The sequence below is a fragment of the Neoarius graeffei genome, chromosome 14 (assembly GCF_027579695.1).
Source record: "Neoarius graeffei isolate fNeoGra1 chromosome 14, fNeoGra1.pri, whole genome shotgun sequence".
NCBI lineage: Eukaryota > Metazoa > Chordata > Actinopteri > Siluriformes > Ariidae > Neoarius > Neoarius graeffei.
The window spans coordinates 65,743,952-65,762,164 of NC_083582.1; the positions used below are offsets into that span (position 1 = coordinate 65,743,952).

The 18,213-nt window shown below is 39.9% G+C and overlaps 1 protein-coding gene across 1 annotated transcript in view; it reads left to right on the forward strand.

Annotated features, from left to right (window-relative positions):
- The window catches only part of LOC132898556 (alpha-N-acetylgalactosaminide alpha-2,6-sialyltransferase 2-like), a 30,108-nt gene extending 19,772 nt beyond the window's left edge, over nt 1-10,336 (forward strand). The window contains exons 6-10 of the mRNA XM_060940243.1: nt 2,596-2,734; nt 5,067-5,170; nt 5,270-5,353; nt 9,668-9,755; nt 10,018-10,336. Coding sequence (XP_060796226.1) covers nt 2,596-2,734; nt 5,067-5,170; nt 5,270-5,353; nt 9,668-9,755; nt 10,018-10,188 — 586 coding nt within the window. The 3' untranslated portion in view covers nt 10,189-10,336. The remainder of the gene's footprint in view (nt 1-2,595; nt 2,735-5,066; nt 5,171-5,269; nt 5,354-9,667; nt 9,756-10,017) is intronic.
- The last annotated feature ends 7,877 nt before the right edge of the window (nt 10,337-18,213 follow it).

Here is an 18,213-nt window from a genome sequence, read left to right on the forward strand (position 1 = left end):
ACATTGTGATCCTGTGAAGTAATCCCCAATTTCACTGAATCTTTCCCCCCCGTACTGTAACGGAATAAGCAGTTACTGTTATTTTGTATCCTTTAACCGAACGCCATTAAATGTATTCCGTTACACCCCAAGCCTGCATGCGACAGCCCCCGCAATGCCTTCCTAAACTCGTGGATAGTCTACTATAATCACGCGATTGGGGTGTTCTTGAAGGAGCAGTGATGGACGGGGGATTTCGGGCAGGGCTGGGGGCGAACATAGTATACTGTGCGTGCGTACTGTCCAGTGTGAAAAGCAGAGAAGAACACACCGCTCGAGAAACGGCGGGATATGATTGTGGGCTAATGTGAATATTCTTAGCTTCAGTCAGATATATGAAACACAATGTTATTAAGCCGTTGTGGTTATGAAATGATTGAATGCCCTGTGCGTTTGATATGGTGTTCAGTGTGACTTGCTCTCCCCTCGTTTGTAACATGAATTGCGTGCCGCGCGTGCCTTGGTTGGGGTTACTTTACGGGGCTGGAAAAAGTTGGCTGTGTCTTACCTGGCTCAGCTGCCCCACTGCCTTTGCTAGTACCTGCTGCATCATCCGAATCTTTTTTAAAATATTTATGCAGTGAGCCCCTGAGTCTCTTGGTTTCTTCCTCTCTTTTTCTCTTTTCTTTTCTGTGCTCCTGACTTGTGCATGTTGGCAAATGGCACGCACGCTGATTGTCGAAGCGCTATGATCGAACGATGTCGTTTGTTTCCCCTTAATCAAAGAGTCAGACCAAACCATTTTTGCATTAGGGGTGGTAGGGAGTTACTGATGCCTTTTTCAAAGACAATAAAGGCAAAAGATCTAAAAAGATCATTTATTGAATGCAAATATAGCACATTTCTCCCCCAAATCAACACATTTTGAAATGAAATAAAATAATTTAATCGCAACTTCATGAGAGCCCAGTTCTGGGCCCCCCTCATTCCTGGGCCCGGGACAACATACCCGTTTGTCCCCCCCGTTGGCGGGCCTGAAAACATGAGTGAAATAAACATGAATATTATACAATAGATGAGAATTTCAGCTTCAGAAATATGGTTCTGTTGATTCTCATTGCATTCAACTGAAGGTTTTAATAAAAAAAAAAGAGAGAATTTAAGTATGTGCTCAGACACACATAACCTCAAGATATACAGGATGTTTCAAAAAATTTTATATTATTTGAGATGTAAATATCCCAGAAACTACATAGTTGAGGCAAATGAACCTGAACAGGCTTAATGTTGAGCAATAAAGATTTATTCCTCAAAATCTGAATGAGAAATTCAAAGGTATGTGGATTCCATGAATGATTTCACAGATTTTCAATATGCGCGCCGCCTGAGAGAGAGAGGGAGAGAGACACACACACACACACACACACACAGCCTTCCTCTTTGAACTTTTTGTGCCATGTTCAAATCTGCATTGCAGTTGGTGCATTTTTAAAGAATTTTCTCATAAATGCACACTGCAGTCTTGTTCGAGTGTACTCTAACACACAAAACACTTTTTCTTTTCCAGTGAATGGCATTTCTATACCTAAAAAGATAAAAACAAAAAACATTAAACATAAAATCTTTACCTGTTTCCACACATGCTGTTAAAATTTGAGGTCAATTGAACAAAAATTGGCAAAGTTATTAGATTGTGAAATGATATCAAATTTTTTGAAACACCCTGTATTAGACCATATCTTTATCGATGTTAAAGGAGAACTGAAGTCATTTTTAAACTTGCTTTATTTCTTAATTAACGTGTTATTCAATTACGTTTTGGGTTTTAGTAACCTTATATCGTGACTCGTATTGGCAACTAATTGCAATTAAATATTATACTTATCAGCCTATTCGGTTTTTAGCTGTGTTGAATTTAGTTAGTTTGGTCCACGGCAGGCGTCGCTTATCCGCGCGATCTTCACGAGACTTGTGCGAGACTTCGAAACGTGAAGCCTCAGCCAGGTCTCAGTGCCGCCATTTTGAAAACTGTTTTCCAAACGAAATATTGCACAAAAATGAGTTTAAATGACGATTACTGCCTACTTTTTTCAAACTTTCCTGATTGCTATCAAAACAAACAAAACTTCCGTCTTGATTACATCAGCATTCGAAAGAGGGCGCGCGCGTCTTTTGACGAAGTTGGCAGATGTTGGTCACTTTGATTTCTGCTGTACGTTTTACTTCCGTCCTACGATGTCTCGCACAGGTCTCACGAATCTCGTTTATGGCCATCGCTTTGACATATGGACTGATATATTACAGAGCATATTTCAAACACTCATAACTTGCTACAGCAGTGACAAAATAGCTATCAAAAATGCATTCCTACATTTCATAAAATGAGATTAAATAGAATTTTAATGATAAAAAATTTGCCCTCAGTTCTCCTTTAAGTGTGTATACTTAGCTACAGTTCATCATTTTCAGTATCCCAAAACAGTATAGACTGTGCAAAATGTTTGATCTTGGAACCAAAGATGCAAAAAGTTAGAGTTTAAGTAAAAGGACAATATGCAAAATATTAATTTGTAAACGAAATGGAAATGGTATAACTAATTCCTTTCTCTCTTTCAGGACAAATGGTGCAGTTATTAAAGGCTTTGAGGAGGATGTTGGCTCACGGACCTCTTTGTACACCTTCTCCACTAACACCTTACGCAACTCTCTTTCCAGCTATGCACATGTGGGCTATAAAAGTGCTCCACAGAGCACGGTAAGGGAAATCCCACTCTTTACATAAAGGCAACCAAAAAGGGCTTTTTGAATAATCCAGCTCACTGTCTGAACAGTATGCAAATAAAAACAGAAGAACATTGTTGATAGAAACTACTGATTGTTTGGGAAGTAGCTAGATTGTAACTTGACTAATGTTCACTGCCTAATTTGTGAATGTATGTTTATATGCTTAAAAGGAAGATTAAAATTGATGTTAGATGAGACATGAATAATTTAGTTTGTAAATTACTGCTAGGAAATATAGCAGCTTTAGTGTGCGAGCTTTGCTGGCTTGCTCAAAGTTTGCAAGTTGGTTTTATAAAATGTGAGAGATCAATAACTAGGCTAACTTATAAGAAAATTTAATTGAGGGTGAAAAAAGGAAAACTAAAATTATTATTATTATTATTGCCCGAGCACCATAGGTGCAAGAACCCAATTGGATCTATAATGATGATCATTCATTCATTCATTCATTCATTCTCAAGATTCGATCATTTTTGAGGTGGCTCCCATGGACGAAAACTCATGAAATTTGGCACACACATCACTGTTTGTGATAGTTACTCAAGGACGGAGCTGTGACCCAGTGTTGTAGTCGAGTCACTAAACCTCGAGTCCGAGTCCAGTCTTGAGTCCCCAGTGTTCAAGTCAGAGTCAAGTCCAAATCATTAAAGAAAATTTTGAGTTGAGTCCACTATTGATCCGAGTCGAGTCTGACACAAGCCCCGCCTACTATCAACAGGGCAAATAACATGAGAGGGTTAACACTCGCTAGTTCATCGCTCAGCAAGCCCTGCAATCAACAGAGCAATGAACATAGTGTGTCTGGTCGGAGTTTTATCGCCCCACTCCTGTGAAGGACGGCCCCATGAGGACAGTTGAGGGTTATACCTGTTAAAACTGTTAATATTATAGTCAGGCTGTCTGTTGTTGCCCAAATGAGGATGGGTTCCCTTTTGAGTCTGGTTCCTCTCGAGGTTTCTTCCTCATGTCGTCTGAGGGAGTTTTTCCTTGCCACCGTCGCCACAGGCTTGCTCATTGGGGATAGATTAGGGATAAAATTAGCTCATGTTTTAAGTCGTTCAAATTCTGTAAAGCTGCTTTGCGACAATGTTTATTGTTAAAAGCGCTGTACAAATAAACTTGATTTGATTTGATCTTACTTCTCTGGGTGGAGTCTTGCCAAACGATGATTGAAGTTCAAGGTTGTCCCCATCGTGTACTCGATAGTTCTTCTACATATGGAACACATAGCAGTGCATTTTTTCCCCACTGCACAAAAAGTCTGTATAAGCAAAGCGGGCAATCCTAGGGGCGTTCTTTCCAGGCATTTTAGTGCCTTTAATGTTAGTTTGTTCCTGAACATGACGTATGAACAGGTGAATGTGCATTCTCTTGCACGAAATTGGTCTAAAAATTAATGTAGATATAAATATCTTATGCCAAATTATTATGGTATGTTACAAAAAAAATAAAGAGAAAATCTGAGTCCTCATCTCCAATTTACGAGTACGAATGCAGTTAATGTGCAAGTCCGAGTCCAAGTCCGAGTCATCAGTGTCAAGTCCAAGTCAAGTCACAAGTCCTTAAAATTAGGGCACGAGTCGGACTCGAATCTGAATCCTGGACTCGAGTACTACAAGCCTGTTTGTGGCCCAGTGACTCTATAGTGCCACCATTTGTATTTGAGTCTTTTGCCCAGCATATAGTGTCGTATGCACGACACACACACCAAATTTGATACACACATGGGTCTCCCTAAGATGAACACATTTGTAATAGGAAGTGTAATAACTGGCGGCACGGTGGTGTAGTGGTTAGCGCTGTCGCCTCACAGCAAGAAGGTCTGGGTTCGAGCCCTGTGGCCAGCGAGGGTCTTTCTGTGCGGAGTTTGCATGTTCTCCCCGTGTCTGCGTGGGTTTCCTCCGGGTGCTCCGGTTTCCCCCACAGTCCAAAGACATGCGGTTAGGTTAACTGGTGACTCTAAATTGAGCGTAGGTGTGAATGCGAGTGTGAATGGTTGTCTGTGTCTATGTGTCGGCCCTGTGATGACCTGGCGACTTGTCCAGGGTGTACCCCGCCTTTCGCCCGTAGTCAGCTGGGATAGGCTCCAGCTTGCCTGCGACCCTGTAGAACAGGATAAAGCAGCTCGAGATAATGAGAAGTGTAATAATTTTGGATTTTGTGCCTTTTGACGTGTTACATTTTGAAATCCTACTCCTTGGTGATCTGAAAGTGGAATGTTGTCCCATTCTTATTATTATCAACTTTTTTGTTGTGTTCCTTTTAATGTTTTTGCCCCTCGTTCCCTGACTTCACATTGACAGGAGACCAAGTATGTGTTCCTGCCTGATCATGACCGGGACTATATTCTCGTGAGAGCTGCAGCCATGCACATCCCAATCACCCAAGGGAAAGAACGGAGTTCGAAGTAAATACTGCATATTTTATGAAATTGATATCTTTCAGGGTAAATGTGATTTTATTTATATCATATAATAGCTGATCATTTATTTTCTTGTCCTCTTAGGCCTCCCCAATATTTTGGATCGAATGTAACTGTCGAGAAGTTTAAAATGCTCCACCCTGACTTCATCCGTTACCTCAGAAACAGGTGAGATTAGGTGTTTACACACACTTTTATCCCCCGCTGTCCGAAAGGCCTGAAGGGGGATTATGTCATGACGATGTCCGTCTGTCTATTCGTTTGTCCCGGGAAGGGTACTCACCTTCTGAAATCAGCTCCTCTCACAATTTTTGGAGGAATTTCACAAAACTTGGCAGGATTCTTTGTTACATGTCGGTAATGTGCATATTATAATTTTGTTAAATTGGGTCACATTTTACCAGAGTTACAGCCCTTGAGTAACAAAATTGTACTTTGACAATTTCATGAGTGTGTTTTCCTTCTGAAATCAACTCCTCTCACAATTTGTGGAGGAATTTCACCAAACTTGGCAAAAGGCCTTGTTACATGTCAGTAGTATACATATTGTTATTTCGTTCAATTTGGTCACATTTTACCTGAGTTGTGGCCCTTGATTAACAACCTTGTACAGTGGTGCTTGAAAGTTTGTGAACCCTTTAGAATTTTCTATATTTCTTCATAAATATGACCTAAAACATCATCAGATTTTCACACAAGTCCTAAAAGTAGATAAAGGGAACCCAGTTAAACAAATGAGACAAAAATATTATACTTGGTCATTTATTTATTGAGGAAAATGATCCAATATTACATATCTGTCAGTGGCAAAAGTATGTGAACCTTTGCTTTCAGTATCTGGTGCGACCCCCTTGTGCAGCAATAACTGCAACTAAATGTTTCCGGTAACTGTTGATCAGTCCTGCACACCGGCTTGGAGGAATTTTAGCCCGTTCCTCCATACAGAACAGCTTCAACTCTGGGATGTTGGTGGGTTTCCTCACATGAACTGCTCGCTTCAGGTCCTTCCACAACATTTCCATTGGATTAAGGTCAGGACTTTGACTTGGCCATTCCAAAACATTCACTTTATTCTTCTTTAACCATTCTTTGGTAGAACGACTTGTGTGCTTAGGGTCGTTGTCTTGCTGCATGACCCACCTTCTCTTGAGATTCAGTTCATGGATAGATGTTCTGACATTTTCCTTTAGAATTTGCTGGTATAATTCAGAATTCATTATTCCATTAATGAAGACAAGCTGTCCTGACCCAGATGCAGCAAAACAGGTCCAAACCATGATGATACCACCACCATATTTCACAGATGGGATAAGGTTCTTATGCTGGAATGCAGTGTTTTCCTTTCTCCAAACATAACACTTCTCATTTAAACCAAAAAGTTCTATTTTGGTCTCATCCGTCCACAAAACATTTTTCCAGTAGCTTTCTGGCTTGTTCACGTGATCTTTAGCAAACTGCAGATGAGCAGCAGTGTTCTTTTTGGAGAGCAGTGACTTTCTCCTTGCAACCCTGCCATGCACACCATTTGTTGTTCAGTGTTCTCCTGATGGTGGACTCATGAACATTAACATTAGCCAATGTGAGAGAGGCCTTCAGTTGCTTAGAAGTTACCCTGGGGTCCTTTGTGACCTCGCCGACTATTACATGCTTTGTTCTTGGAGTGATCTTTGTTGATCGACCACTCCTGGGGAGGGTAACAATGGTCTTGAATTTCCTCCATTTGTACACAATCTGTCTGACTGTGGATTGGTGGAGTCCAAACTCTTTAGAGATGGTTTTGTAACCTTTTCCAGCCTGATGAGCATCAACAACACTTCTTCTGAGGTCCTCAGAAATCTCCTTTGTTCGTGCCATGATACACTTCCACAAATATGTGTTGTGAAGATCAGACTTTGATAGATCCCTGTTCTTTAAATAAAACAGGGTGCCCACTCACACCTGATTGTCATCCCATTGATAGAAAATACCTGACTCTAATCTCACCTTCAAATTAACTGCTAATCCTAGAGGTTCACATACTTTTGCCACGCAGAGATATGTAATATTGGATCATTTTCCTCAATAAATAAATGATCAAGTATAATATTTTTGTCTCATTTGTTTAACTGGGTTCTCTTTACCTACTTTTAGGACTTGTGTGAAAATCTGATGATGTTTTAGACTATATTATCTCATCTCATCTCATTATCTGTAGCCGCTTTATCCTTCTACAGGGTCGCAGGCAAGCTGGAGCCTATCCCAGCTGACTACGGGCGAAAGGCGGGGTACACCCTGGACAAGTCGCCAGGTCATCACAGGGCTGACACATAGACACAGACAACCATTCACACTCACATTCACACCTACGGTCAATTTAGAGTCACCAGTTAACCTAACCTGCATGTCTTTGGACTGTGGGGGAAACCGGAGCACCCGGAAGAAACCCACGCGGACACGGTGAGAACATGCAAACTCCACACAGAAAGGCCCTCGCCGGCCCCGGGGCTCGAACCCAGGACCTTCTTGCTGTGAGGTGACAGCGCTAACCACTACACCACCATGCCGCCTAGACTATATTAATGTAGAAATATAGAAAATTCTAAAGGGTTCACAAACTTTCAAGCACCACTATACTTTCACAATTTCATGAAGGTGTGCTCGCCTTCTGACATCAACTGCTCTCACAATTTTTGACCAATTTCTCGAAGCTTGGCAAAAGGCCTTGTTATATGACGATAATATGCATATTGCGATTTAATTTCGTTTGTGAAAATTTTACCAGAGTTTTGACCCTTGATTAAATAACTTGTACTTTGACAATTTCATGAGGGAGTACATTCTTCTGACATTAACTCCTGTCAGTTTGTGGAGGAATTTCGCCAAACTTGGCAAAAGGCTTTGTTATATGACAGTTATACGCATATTGGAATTTCGTTTAATTCAGGCAAATTTTACCAAAGTTATGCCCTTGATTATTAACAAACTTGTACTTTGGCAATTTCATCAAGGTGTGCTTGCTTTCTGAAATCTACTTCCCTCACAATTTTAATTATCCCCCGCTGGCCGAAACGTCAGAAGGAGGATTAAGTCATGGCGATGTCTGTCCGTCCGTCCCGAGAAGGGTACTCACATTCTGAAATCAACTCCCCTCACAATTTTTGGAGGAATTTCACAAAATTTGGCAGGATTCTTTGTTATATGTCTGTAATACAGCCCTGTGATGACCTGGCGACTTGTCCAGGGTGTACCCCGCCTTTCGCCCGTAGTCAGCTGGGATAGGCTCCAGTTTGCCTGCGACCCTGTAGAAGGATAAAGCAGCTAGAGATAATGAGATGAGATGAGATGAGATATCTGTAATACGCATATGGCAATTTTGTTCAATTCAGTCACATTTTACCAGAGTTACGGCACAGTTGCCAGCGGGGGATATTGTGCTCTCAGAGCACTCTTGTTGGATAATGTTGTGGTAATAGTTTAGGCAACTGTAATCATGGTGGTATGGTGTGCTATGGCCTGATACAGCATGACATTATTTTTAACAATCTTATTTTCATTTGAGAAAGAATTAATCATTTTAATCAGTTTATCAGTGCCTTAATGTTGTTGAACATCAATGAATTACAAATGAGTGCCAGTTATCATTTACATTATAACATGTATAAACAGTTGATTACCAGTCTCTTTCTTGTAGTCAACAAGACAAAATAAAGGCTTCGACAAAATTAGACATATTTTGTTGAAATTTTCCTTGAACCTCAGTAGATCTTGTTGGCAGGCGCGCAGCTTGTGAACAGGCAAGACGGGCAACTGCTTGGGGCCCCCTGGCCCAGGGGCCTCCCGAGAGTCGGGGCCCGAGGGCTGTTTTATGTACCGAAATGCCTCAAAAAAAAAAAAAATATATATATATATATATATATTTGAAAAAAATGTATGTTTGAAGAAACAATGACAGAGAATTGAAAAAGACAGCTTGCTCTCAACCAACCTCCCTGTTAAAAATAAAGGTTAAATCAAATAAACAACAATGGGCGATTTGCAATGACAATGTTTTTTATTGTTCTTTATCATTGTATTTTCACATTTGGAATTTACAAAAACTTTGGTTTCATAAATTTTTCATTGGTGTCAGATTATTTATAACATATTGGTGATGAACACTGGTCAGAAAGGCCCCCTGGAAATTTTTGCTTGGGGCCACAACCGACTCTAGAATCGCCTCTGCTTGTTGGGCTTGTAAATGTTTAGTGTGCAGATTCAAAAGCTTTACCCACTCAATAATATACAGATTCTACTTTAGGGTTTTTTTTTTAGTTAGTTAGAACTATATTTGTTCAGTCTAATATAAATTTAATACTTGGGCATTCTGGATCTTTCAATTTATCAGTTAAATAGGTTCAAGATTCAGACTGTTTCATTAATATGTTAAGCCATTAACGATATAGAGAGATAAATGTTCAGCTGTGTCTGTAGGCTACAGTGTCATTTCTCTTTATCATGCTGTAGGCTTCTGCGTTTAAGCAAATTTAGAAAAATCTACAGGCCGTCTACAGGAGCCGTGATGCTGCTGGCCGCTCTTCATACATGTGACGAGGTAGAAGCTCTTTTCTTTAAATAGATTTAAATTCAGTTGAATCAAAGTGCTCTATCGTCAGCATTGTTTTATTTTAGATATATTATTAAACTTATTGTTATTGAGTAACTCTGCCCTGTCCTGTAAAATCAAATCCAGGCTCTAGAGATTACCACTACATTAAACTTTTTTAAATTTTCAAATAAATTTTTGTCATTCTTTGAAATGAATTCATTGTTGACCGAAAACTGATCTTATTCTTTTTTTGGTGTAATGCCAAAAGGTAAATGCCTATGGATTTATGACACCGGACTACAAACAATACTCAGACCATTATTATGACAAAATACCACGAAAGGTGCATTTCTACGCCAACCATGACCTGAAACTGGAGTTGAATCTGTGGCAGAAGCTGCACAAGGCAGGACTGATGAAGCTCTACATGCGAACATGACCCCAACTGTAACGAGCCACATTGGACTCTGTGGAGTCTGATCCGTCTCAGGACTTTGAAGTGTTATTTGCTGTAGATAAAATTCCTGTGATGTTTTGGTGCCTCTGGATTTGGTCTGTCTCACATTAAATGTAATGGTAAAGGAAAATTGTTGCAGCTGATGAAATGGTGACCTATTAACTATTTTTTTCCCCAAACCTTTGCTGTTAGTAATTTGTGAAAGTGTGTGTTTAAATGAAGAAAGCACTGTGCAGTTATGACTTAAGGACCTGAATTTGATGTGAATTTGATCATCATCAATGTGATTTGAAATCATCACATTGATGATGATTCTTATATAAAGATCAAAATTTCTACACTACTGTTCAAAAGTTTGGGGTCACCCAGACAATTTTGTGTTTTCCATGAAAAGTCACACTTTTATTTCCCACCATAAGTTGTAAAATGAATAGAAAATATAGTCAAGACATTTTTCTGGCCATTTTGAGCATTTAATCGACCCCGCAAATGTGATGCTCCGGAAACTCAATCTGCTCAAAGGAAGGTCAGTTTTATAGCTTCTCTAAAGAGCTCAACTGTTTTCAGCTGTGCTAACATGATTGTACAAGGGTTTTCTAATCCTCCATTAGCCTTCTGAGGCAATGAGCAAACACATTGTACCATTAGAACACTGGAGTGAGAGTTGCTGGAAATGGGCCTCTATACACCTATGTAGATATTGCACCAAAAACCAGACATTTGCAGCTAGAATAGTCATTTACCACATTAGCAATGTATAGAGTGGATTTCTGATTAGTTTAAAGTGATCTTCATTGAAAAGAACAGTGCTTTTCTTTCAAAAATAAGGACATTTCAAAGTGACCCCAAACTTTTGAACGGTAGTGTATATTTGTGGAAAACTTTTGTTACTTACGAACACAAATAGCATGGAAAGCCGGGAACGTTATGAAGTCTATATGTGGAAGATAGGACTATGAAGAGTAGTATTACTACCTCATGTAAGCTAGAAATGAGTTGATGAAAATGTCTGAGTACACTGTAAAAAGTGTGACTGGTCTGAATTAATATTTACAAAATAAATATTAGTAACATATACATGAAAAAAAGACTATGTGTAGTTTGGTATATTATTATTTTGATTTAATCAATTTTTAATTAGGGGCGGCACGGTGGTGTAGTGGTTAGCGCTGTCGCCTCACAGCAAGAAGGTCCGGGTTCGAGCCCCGGGGCCGGCGAGGGCCTTTCTGTGTGGAGTTTGCATGTTCTCCCCGTGTCTGTGTGGGTTTCCTCCGGGTGCTCCGGTTTCCCCCACAGTCCAAAGACATGCAGGTTAGGTTAACTGGCGACTCTAAATTGACCGTAGGTGTGAATGTGAGTGTGAATGGTTGTCTGTGTCTATGTGTCAGCCCTGTGATGACCTGGCGACTTGTCCAGGGTGTACCCCGCCTTTTGCCCGTAGTCAGCTGGGATAGGCTCCAGCTTGCCTGCGACCCTGTAGAACAGGATAAAGCGGCTAGAGATAATGAGATGAGATGAATTTTTAATTACTTAACAATTGCATTTTACTAATTTCAAATTCAGCTAAAAATCACTGTGTAAACTCTCATTATATTTTATCAGCAAAGTTAACGATGTTGAAAATGAATAAATTCTACTCATTGGGGGCTCTTTACTCGCCGTACACTTCCGCCCAGAATGCGCACCAAACACGGACACGTCTTCCACACAGCCGTCAACTGACCGCCGTTTTCTCTCAAGGTAAGAGCTTCAATAACGCTTTATTATCTTGCCCCAGCAGTTGAACATTGTTTTGCGTCACCGCGAGTTACCAAACAAGTTTACTGGGCTGGCTGTATATTAAGTTAAATCTATATACAGTGGTGCTTGAAAGTTTGTGAACCCTTTAGAATTTTCTATATTTCTGGATAAATATGACCTAAAACATCATCAGATTTTCACACAAGTCCTAAAAGTAGATAAAGAGAACCCAGTTCAACAAATGAGACAAAAATATTATACTTGGTCATTTATTTATTGAGGAAAATGATCCAATATTAAATATCTGTGAGTGGCAAAAGTATGTGAACCTCTAGGATTAGCAGTTAATTTGAAGGTGAAATTAGAGTCAGGTGTTTTCAATCAATGGGATGACGATCAGGTGTGAGTGGGCACCCTGTTTTATTTAAAGAACAGGGATCTATCAAAGTCTGATCTTCACAACACATGTTTGTGGAAGTGTATCATGGCACAAACAAAGGAGATTTCTGAGGACCTCAGAAAAAGCGTTGTTGATGCTCATCAGGCTGGAAAAGGTTACAAAACCATCTCTAAAGAGTTTGGACTCCACCAATCCACAGTCAGACAGATTGTGTACAAATGGAGGAAATTCAAGACCATTGTTACCCTCCCCAGGAGTGGTCGACCAACAAAGATCACTCCAAGAGCAAGGCGTGTAATAGTCAGCGAGGTCACAAAGGACGCCAGGGTAACTTCTAAGCAACTGAAGGCCTCTCTCACATTGGCTAATTTTAATGTTCATGAGTCCACCATCGGGCGGCACGGTGGTGTAGTGGTTAGCGCTGTCGCCTCACAGCAAGAAGGTCCTGGGTTCGAGCCCCGGGGCCGGCGAGGGCCTTTCTGTGCGGAGTTTGCATGTTCTCCCCGTGTCTGCGTGGGTTTCCTCCGGGTGCTCCGGTTTCCCCCACAGTCCAAAGACATGCAGGTTAGGTTAACTGGTGACTCTAAATTGACCGTAGGTGTGAATGTGAGTGTGAATGGTTGTCTGTGTCTATGTGTCAGCCCTGTGATGACCTGGCGACTTGTCCAGGGTGTACCCCGCCTTTCACCCGTAGTCAGCTGGGATAGGCTCCAGCTTGCCTGCGACCCTGTAGAAGGATAAAGCGGCTAGAGATAATGAGATGAGAATGAGTCCACCATCAGGAGAACACTGAACAACAATGGTGTGCATGGCAGGGTTGCAAGGAGAAAGCCACTGCTCTCCAAAAAGAACATTGCTGCTCTTCTGCAGTTTGCTAAAGATCACGTGGACAAGCCAGAAGGCTATTGGAAAAATGTTTCGTGGACGGATGAGACCAAAATAGAACTTTTTGGTTTAAATGAGAAGTGTTATGTTTGGAGAAAGGAACATGCTACATTCCAGCATAAGAACCTTATCCCATCTGTGAAACATGGTGGTGGTAGTATCATGGTTTGGGCCTGTTTTGCTGCATCTGGGCCAGGACGGCTTCCCATCATTGATGGAACAATGAATTCTGAATTATACCAGCAAATTCTAAAGGAAAATGTCAGGACATCTGTCCATGAACTGAATCTCAAGAGAAGGTGGGCCATGCAGCAAGACAATGACCCTAAGCACACAAGTCGTTCTACCAAAGAATGGTTAAAGAAGAATAAAGTGAATGTTTTGGAATGGCCAAGTCAAAGTCCTGACCTTAATCCAATCAGAATGTTGTGGAATGACCTGAAGCGAGCAGTTCATGTGAGGAAACCCACCAACATCCCAGAGTTGAAGCTGTTCTGTACGGAGGAAAGGGCTAAAATTCCTCCAAGCCGGTGTGCAGGACTGATCAACAGTTACCGCAAATGTTTAGTTGCAGTTATTGCTGCACAAGGGGGTCACACCAGATACTGAAAGCAAAGGTTCACATACTTTTGCCACTCACAGATATGTAATATTGGATCATTTTCCTCAATAAATAAATGACCAAGTATAATATTTTTGTCTCACTTGTTTAACTGTGTTCTCTTTATCTACTTTTAGGACTTGTGTGAAAATCTGATGATGTTTTAGGTCTTATTTATACAGAAATATAGAAAATTCTAAAGGGTTCACAAACTTTCAAGCACCACTGTAGTGATTCAAAGTCATTTGGAGCTTCATATGAGACTGAGCTGTGTCTTGAAAGAGCTGATGAAGACTACAAAAAGAATGGAACACTTCTGACTGCCTCAAAGGTCAAGGCAGACATACTGGAAAAGCTGGCAGAAGCTATATATATGTATACAGCTTATCCATCAAGTGCACAGGTAAGTGATGTTGCTGAGGCACTTGTTAAGAAATATCCTTGTCTGAAGGAACCTGGCTCCTTCTCAGGTTACTATGGTTGGTAACAAAGCCTCAAATACAAGATGGCAAATTATCCTACCAAACTCAGAGGCTACGGTGTTCCAGAGGTGATGTGCAATGCCTTGAAGCGCAAGAGCCCTGCAGACCAGAAGTCTGCAAAGAATGTGAAAAAGCCTCGAAAGGCAGAAGTAAACTACCTTCCCCCTTACCCAGCAGGAGAGGATGAGGAAAGTCAAGAACAGGAAAGGATTCAGTTGCTAACAGAAGTAATGAAAAGAGACAACAACAAATTGATCAAAGAAAAGATGGCCAAAACCTTTGCACACCGAAGAAATGAAATCATCAACCAATCACCCTCCATAGAGGACATCAGAGCAAGGTGGCCGGCTCTATTTGAGGCATCTAGTGTGAGTTACAAGTGTATAGTAATCAGAAATATTCCTTTGTAGTTGTGAGAGGTCTGCTATTTGAAACAATATGTGTTAAGTTACTGCCATCTGTTTTCTAAATCATGTTTTCTGGTATTTTCAAGATAAAAAATGGTTTACAGGTTACATTATTTTTCTTTTAGATCCAGGATGAGTTCCACAGAATCACAACGGTGCACCTGGAACCAAAGTTCATGTCCAAGCTGGAGGAGTACTCTGCCAGGCTTCTGAACCTCTTCCATGCAAAGAGCGGAGCCATGGGGTTAAAGTTGCAGACTGTCCTACTAAAGATATCCTAAGTCCGGGCATATTATGTTTAAGGATTTTGACCATCTACAAGAATGTGTATTAAAGTACATATCTTTTTAAATACAGTAGTTTGTATAGACTTAATGGCCACCTAATTAGATATTGTCTAAACAGACACTGTCAAAAATGTGACCATTCAATTATCTCAAGTAAAACATTTTTATTTTTAAACACAGATTATAAGTGTTTTACATGTAATTTACTGCTCTCACCAGTATATGTTCTGTATAAATGTAAATATGTCTTACTCTTTAACCCTTTGATGCAAAACACGGGTTAAAAGTGACCCGGCTGAGATTTTATCTTCTATATCTTTGCAATAAATTAATTCCATCATTCAGTATTCAAGGTATTCCTCAACTAACTTGTTTTTGATCATCATACAACCCCGATTCCAAAAAAGCTGGGACAAAGTACAAATTGTAAATAAAAACGGAATGCAATGATGTGGAAGTTTCAAAATTCCATATTTTATTCAGAATAGAACATAGATGACGTATCAAATGTTTAAACTGAGAAAATGTATCATTTAAAGAGAAAAATTAGGTGATTTTAAATTTCATGACAACAACACATCTCAAAAAAGTTGGGACAAGGCCATGTTTCCCACTGTGAGACATCCCCTTTTCTCTTTACAACAGTCTGTAAACGTCTGGGGACTGAGGAGACAAGTTGCTCAAGTTTAGGGATAGGAATGTTAACCCATTCTTGTCTAATGTAGGATTCTAGTTGCTCAACTGTCTTAGGTCTTTTTTGTCGTATCTTCCGTTTTATGATGCGCCAAATGTTTTCTATGGGTGAAAGATCTGGACTGCAGGCTGGCCAGTTCAGTACCCAGACCCTTCTTCTACGCAGCCATGATGCTGTAATTGATGCAGTATGTGGTTTGGCATTGTCATGTTGGAAAATGCAAGGTCTTCCCTGAAAGAGACGTCGTCTGGATGGGAGCATATGTTGCTCTAGAACCTGGATATACCTTTCATCATTGATGGTGTCTTTCCAGATGTGTAAGCTGCCCATGCCACATGCACTAATGCAACCCCATACCATCAGAGATGCAGGCTTCTGAACTGAGCGCTGATAACAACTTGGGTCGTCCTCCTCCTCTTTAGTCCGAATGACACGGCGTGCCTGATTTCCATAAAGAACTTCAAATTTTGATTTGTCTGACCACAGAACAGTTTTCCACTTTGCCACAGTCCATTTTAAATGAGCCTTGGCCCAGAGAAGACGTCTGCGCTTCTGGATCATGTTTAGATACGGCTTCTTCTTTGAACTATGGAGTTTTAGCTGGCAACGGCGGATGGCACGGTGAATTGTGTTCACAGATAATGTTCTCTGGAAATATTCCTGAGCCCATTTTGTGATTTCCAATACAGAAGCATGCCTGTATGTGATGCAGTGCCGTGTAAGGGCCCAAAGATCACGTGCCACCCAGTATGGTTTTCCGGCCTTGACCCTTACGCACAGAGATTCTTCCAGATTCTCTGAATCTTTTGATGATATTATGCACTGTAGATGATGATATGTTCAAACTCTTTGCAATTTTACACTGTCAAACTCCTTTCTGATATTGCTCCACTATTTGTCGGCGCAGAATTAGGGGGATTGGTGATCCTCTTCCCATCTTCACTTCTGAGAGCCGCTGCCACTCCAAGATACTCTTTTTATACCCAGTCATGTTAATGACCTATTGCCAATTGACCTAATGAGTTGCAATTTGGTCCTCCAGCTGTTCCTTTTTTGTACCTTTAACTTTTCCAGCCTCTTATTGCCCCTGTCCCAACTTTTTTGAGATGTGTTGCTGTCATGAAATTTCAAATGAGCCAATATTTGGCATGAAATTTCAAAATGTCTCACTTTCGACATTTGATATGTTGTCTATGTTCTATTGTGAATACAATATCAGTTTTTGAGATTTGTAAATTATTGCATTCCGTTTTTATGTACAATTTGTACTTTATCCCAACTTTTTTGGAATTGGGGTTGTACATCCTTATTTTATTTTTTCCTTTCTTACTTTTTGAATAAAAACCCTTTTTGTATCACTACCCTTCTAATGCACAACATGGGTCAAAAACAACCTGCATTCATTTTCCAGGTTATTTCATGTATGGCTGAGTGTTTCTATGATATACTTTTGAAATAAATTCATTTTGTCATTTACTTTTCCAAATATGCAGTAAATATCTTGTTTTTGTTTAGCACAAATCATCATTTTTATTTTTCCTTTCTTAAGTTATGAACAGGCACAGCTTTTGTAATTCTACATCAAGTCTACACACATGGGTCAGAAACGACCCGCATGCATTTACTCCAGCGTTTGGTGGGAACTGTGAATTGTGCTTGTGTCAGACATTTCACAGCTCAGCACAGCGCCCTTTGCCCATCTAATACATGGAAGTAATGTTTTTCAATTGTTCTAACATTACCTTAGAAAAAAATTGATTATGTTTAGGTTACCTTGAGAGTGAGTCGATTACTTGTCAGAAAGTTACAAGTAATTACTATTAGCTACCGAGCTGTTGACATATTCTACTTTAGTTAGCTAATTTTATTGTAGTTGGCTTAGCTAACTACATAGTTAATAAATAAATAACTGGCCCCATTCACTGCTAAAGCAATTACTTGAAACAAATTATTATTATAGTATTAAGACATTTAATTTTAAATCACACTTGGATGACCCATGTGTAGTAATAGAAAAAGTATTTTTGTTCATAAAGTAGGAAAGAAAAAAATTAAATTAATGATTTGTGGTAATTAAAAACAAGATATTTAAAGAATACTTGGAATATTCAATCATAAAATAAATTGATTTCAAAAGATAGAGCAAAGAAAAACTCAGTCAGCATGAAATAACCTGGAAAATGAATGTGGGTCATTTTTGACCCATGTTGTGCATTAGAAGGGGTGTGCATATGTTTTGCATCAAAGGGTTAAGCACTAGCTACCAGTCACTCTTATTTTCTACCTGCTTAAATGTTAACGTTTTGGGAAATAGCCTACTTATCCCTCTAAGAGTTTCATTTTTAGAATGATATATTGCTTCTGCTTGTCTACTGTAAATTTGAAGGTACAACCAGCAGAATGTCTTATTATAAAACAGAGAAACAGTACAGAAACTTTGTACCAAACCTTACTTTGTCCAAAGGTAACAAAAGTCACGTACGAGCTCACCGTAAATTCATCTCATCTCAT